The sequence below is a fragment of the Petaurus breviceps genome, unplaced genomic scaffold (assembly GCF_028583685.1).
Source record: "Petaurus breviceps papuanus isolate PSGF00001 unplaced genomic scaffold, PetGlider_PUasm1.0 559, whole genome shotgun sequence".
Lineage (NCBI taxonomy): Eukaryota > Metazoa > Chordata > Mammalia > Diprotodontia > Petauridae > Petaurus > Petaurus breviceps.
The window spans coordinates 1,346,799-1,351,830 of record NW_027186377.1 but is presented as its reverse complement, the minus strand read 5'-3'; the positions used below and the strand labels follow the sequence as shown (position 1 = coordinate 1,351,830).

Below are 5,032 nucleotides of genomic sequence, written 5' to 3'. Positions count from 1 at the left end.
TCTCTCTCTCTCTCTCTCTCTCTCTCTCTCTGTCTCTGTCTGTCTCCGTCTCTGTCTCTCTGTCTTTCTCCGTCTCTGTCTTTCTCCGTCTCTGTCTGTCTCTGTCTCTGTCTGTCTGTCTCTCTGTCTCTGTCTCTCTCTCTCTGTCTCTCTGTCTCTCTCTCTCTCTGTCTCTCTGTCTCTGTCTCTCTGTCTCTGTCTCTGTCTCTCCTCCCTTGCAGACGATGCCTCCTTCGAGACAGGCCAGCGTTTCCTTTTCGACGTCTCCAGCTTGGCAGACGCCGACGAAGTCGTGGCCGCGGAGCTTCGGGTCCTGCGCCGCCCGCCGGCAGCCCAGGCACATCGGACGACCAAACAGGTGGAGGCGGCCCTGGGGGCGCAGCCCTTCGCTCTGCTTCTGCTTTCCACTTGCTCGGGGGCAGCCCGTGGGCCTCGGCTGCTCGCTTCTAGACCCGCCAGCCCTCCGGACTCAGCGCGTTGGGAAGTTTTTGACGTGGCGGAAGCTGTGAGGCAGCACCGGCCCCAGCGGCCCCTCTGCCTGGTGCTGCGCGCGGTGGCTGGCTCCTCCAGGAGCCCACTGGCCCTCAGGCTGCTGGGCTTGGGGCTGCCCGGGAGCCCGCGACCGCCGCCAAACGAGAGGGCCCTGCTTGTGGTTTTTTCGCGTGCCCACAGGAAAGAGAACCTTTTCCAGGACCTGCGAGCCAAGGGCCGAGCCCGGGGTCAGCCCGGAGCAGCTCCCTCCGCGGGTCGCAGGAAGAGGCGGACTCCGGGGAATGGGGCCGGGGCTGGGGCCGGGGCCGGGGCCCGGGGGACGGGAGGGGTTGGTAGCCCTGGCGGGGGCAGCGGGAACCCGGGCCCGGGGCGGGCCTCCGGGCGCAAGGGCCGGAGCCGTTGCAGCCGCAAACCTCTGCATGTGGATTTCAAGGAGCTGGGTTGGGACGACTGGATCATCGCTCCTCTGGACTATGAGGCTTACCATTGCGAGGGAGTGTGTGACTTCCCGCTGCGCTCGCACTTGGAGCCCACCAATCACGCCATCATCCAGACACTCATGAACTCCATGGCGCCCGAGGCCACGCCGCCCAGCTGCTGTGTGCCCGCCAAGCTCAGCCCCATCAGCATCCTGTACATAGACGCGGGCAATAATGTAGTCTACAAACAGTATGAGGACATGGTAGTGGACACGTGCGGCTGCAGGTAGCGCGGGGCGTGCGGGAGCCCCGGAGCCCGGAGCCCAGCCGCCGCCGTTTGGGTCTCCTGCGGGCTAGGCAGGCGGGCAGGCCGGCGGTCTGGTGCCCTGGACCTAGGGACAGTGCAAAAAAGGTGAGCGGGACAAGCCGGTCCCGTGGGGTTTGTCTTCTTGGAGCCCAGCGGCCCGGAGCCCCCAGCCCAGGTGGTACTCGCGCCCGCGTACGCACACACACAATACACACAGACACACACCCAGAAGGCCTCCCTCTTCCCCCCACACACTCCCTAGCTCACTCCCTGCCTGCCTGCCTGAGCTCAGACCTCCACCACCCGGACCGTGCAAGCTACTGAATCTCACCTGGTTTTCTGGAGGGGAGGGGCAGCCAGGAGTAGGGAAGGGAGGGTGTGACTCCTCAAAGTTCGTCGTATCTCCCGGCGTCTGGGGGAGATGCTGGCTGAACCTGGTGCCCTCGGGCTGCCCCAGGCCTCAGAAATGCAGCTCTGCAGTGGCACCGTAAATGCCAAGAAGAACTGAATGTGCGGAGGGGCCAGGGGCCTAGATCCCGAGGCTCTAGAGGGGCGCAGAGGTTCTTCTCCGAGGGGCTGACTGACCACTGATCTCTGCCACCAAGGATTTTAGAGAGGAGCGGACTGAAAGCCTGGAGAGTCGGAGGGTCTTGCTCAAAGCCACAGAACTAGGTAGGCCCCGAAACCCAAGCCAACTTGCCCTCTAATGGGTTTTTACGTTTGGAAGTCAATCGCCAAACCTCGCTTTCCTATTTTTGGGGCACTTCCCCCAAAGCAGAATCCCTTTTGGAGGCCCATGGAGTACCGGTTATTTCCCGCTTTCTCCAGAACTGGGAGAACCAAGGATAGTTGAAACAGAGCCCTGTCACTTTCCTTTTCCTTTGCTGAGGGGAGAGGCAGGACAGGGGCTTTGGAGGGGGCTAAACCTTTATGTGATTCCGAGGGCCAGGAGCCGCCATCGAGGCAGACCTTGGAGACGGGTGACTGGATGACGAGGGGCGGTCGAGGCAGGAAGGAACTATGGGGTCCAGTTTGGAAGGAGTGTGAGTAGAAGGGAGGGTGCGGAGGAAAGGGGGCCACGGGGCACAGCGACCGTGGGGAGGAGGTGGAGGACAGCGGGGCGTCCCTGCCCGGGCATCAGCCCCGGGATCCTGGGCTGCTGGCCCAGACCAACGGACAGAGAGACGGGGGAAGGGGTGACCAAGTCTGCACGAGGCTGCGATGCGATGCAGCCGGGAAAGGCCAGGCTGCGGAGGCTCGGCAGGTCAGGCTGGGGGCACCCTTCCAGCCCCTCTCCGCTTCCAGCTTCCTTCTTCTGCGTCCCGGGATGTGGCTGCGCTGATTCCGCGGCCCCGAGGGACTCAGGGTCGGTGTCGGTGCAGTTCCGAGAATGAGGGAAGCAGGGTTTCCAGAGAGTCAGCCAGAGTTCCCCTTCTGTGGCTGGCCTCCAAGCCGAGCCTACAGGACGGACCTTCGCCTTTGATGTGGACTCTGCTTTTTCCTCCGTCCCCAGCTCACTCACTCCAACGCTCCCCACCTTCCCCCCGCGCGCCAAACCCCCTCTAAGGGATCTGAGCTTTAGTTGGTCTGACTTGGAGGGAGTGATATAAAGGCACGAGAGGCTGAAACCCAATGTAAAATTGGGAAGGAAGGGAAAGGAAGGAAGGAAAGAAGGAAGGAAGGAAGGGCGGAAGGAAGGAAGGAAAGACCCAAACTCATTCCTTCAAATAGATTGTAAAGGTCAGGTCCTTTACTCCCCTGGTGTGAGGCAGCAGAGTGGACTTCCAGACAGCCAGTTTTGCAGCCCACAAAGACTACTGACCGTTCACAAGGCCACAGAGGCCCGCAGGATAGAGTCCGCGCCGAAGCAGCCGGGACTCCCGGAGTGGCTAGGGCCAGGCGCTGAGCTGCACGGTCCTTGGCCTTGGAGCTGAGGACGAATTCCATTTGATATGCTAGTCACATCCGAAAGCATTAAAATGCCAATAGGTCTAAGCTGAGTTTAACAAGTTTCCAGGGCCAGGGAGTGGGGGAAGGGGGTCGGGGGACCCTAAAAACTCGAGTTAAATTTCCCTGGGAGTAGATTTCAAGAGAGTAAAACTTGTTAACTAGATAAGGAGGTGTTGGGAACTTCTTAGCGCCAAGGAAGTGGGAAACCTGATGATTTCACCTGTGGCTTCCCCCTCCCCCCACCATAGAAGAGACCATACCTTGGAGCTATGTGGGTGTCTTGATAAAACAAAACTGGAACAGAAAATCCGGAGGGATTCCATGATGCCTCCCAGGCTCCTGTCCTTTGGGCCAATGTAAGGGAATTGTGATAAAGCCAACCCATTGTACAGACAATGCCAAAGACCCAGGTCACCCCAATTTGAAGGGTCCAACATCAGTCTCTGCTTCTGGGTAGAAGTCCCCCTTGTTTGTCTGGCCAGTCACAGGGTACAGAAGGGAGGCCAGAAAGATGAAAATGAAGCCTTGGGGAGGCCCCTGACACTCTCCTCTGCCTTGGCAAAGGGACAACCCCAGGCTCTGGAGAGGCCCTGACTGCTCTGCTGTCCTGGTGGAATCTTTCCTTATGCTGGGCCTGGGCAAAGGTGCCCATTGACAGGATGGACATGAAAAGATGCATGGCACTGAATCTCAGTGCCGAGAAGGGGAGGGAGGAGAGGGGTGGCAAGCCCCTCCCAAAAGGCCACTTTGCTTTTCCATTCAAAGCATGTTCATCCTATCTGGGAATGTTTTTGAGCTGTAGCCTTGTGAAAGCTCTCTTGGGCTGCTGCCAAAGTTCTGTGGAGTGTCCCCAGCACAGTGGGAGCCAGAGATGAGGAGGCCTAGTTGAGGCAGGGGCCCTTGTCCAGTGCCTGCCATCCCCCCCTTCCACTACCATCCCCTCCTTGCATCAGCATCAGTATCAGCAGCAGCCTATAGTGGCTGTCCAGCCTGAGGACTGCAGGCTCAAGCACCAGGCAGCCAGCCCTGCCTGGACGGGACCCCCATGGGGCTCTGGGCCCTGGAGGCAGAACCGGCAGACAGTGGCATTGCAGTATTGGCTTCCTGCCTCCCTGGCCCAGGAACACCGGATTGCTCCAATTAAACTTGCTAAATGGCTTTAATATTTCTTTTTGTGTGGATCTGTGATTTCTTTGGTGTGGGCTCCCCAGTCTCACGGAGGGGACTTTCCCAGAGTCACATGGCCTGAGGCAGGGCTGGAACTGGGGACAATGCTCTACATGGGGTTGGGGCAGGGTGAGCAAATAGAGGTGATTTTGCTTTAACCCCTGGAATCCTGTCCTTTGGACCCACAAAGTCTGGAGAAGCAGATGAAGTTTCAGGCCATCCCTCAGAGGCCTCCCCAATCCAGTCTCTGTCTCTCTCTCCCTGTCTCTCTGTCTCTCTCTCTGTCTCTCTCTCCCTGTCTCTCTCTGTCTCTCTGTCTCTCTCTCTGTCTCTCTGTCTCTGTCTCTGTCTGTCTCTCTCTCTTTCTCTCTCTTTCTGCCTTCTCCCCCCTTTACTATTTTTTCTTTCTCTGTTGTTTTTTATTCTGTGAGTTTTTTAAGTGATGAATTTCTTCCTTCCCCTTTTGGGTTGTATTATTCTTTAACCTAACTGATTCATCATTTTTCTTGTTATTTCAAAGTGAAGAAGCCAAGCTTGGCTTAGCCAGGACCTCTTGCTGAAAGCCCTCCTCCTCTCTCAGAAGTTCTCAGGGGCTGATACCCCACCCACATGTAAGAATTAGGCCTGAAACTATGTAAGTGAGACTGTTCATTTAGCTCAGACTCTTAGTACTAATTATTTATATAATTAACAAGTA

At 57.8% G+C, this 5,032-nt stretch overlaps 1 protein-coding gene across 1 annotated transcript in view; it reads left to right on the top strand.

Annotated features, from left to right (window-relative positions):
* Positions 1-1,201, top strand: part of GDF7 (growth differentiation factor 7) — a 2,338-nt gene extending 1,137 nt beyond the window's left edge. The window contains exon 3 of the mRNA XM_069103016.1: positions 222-1,201. Within this exon, the coding sequence (XP_068959117.1) occupies positions 222-1,201 (980 nt within the window). The remainder of the gene's footprint in view (positions 1-221) is intronic.
* Positions 1,202-5,032: the final 3,831 nt, after the last annotated feature.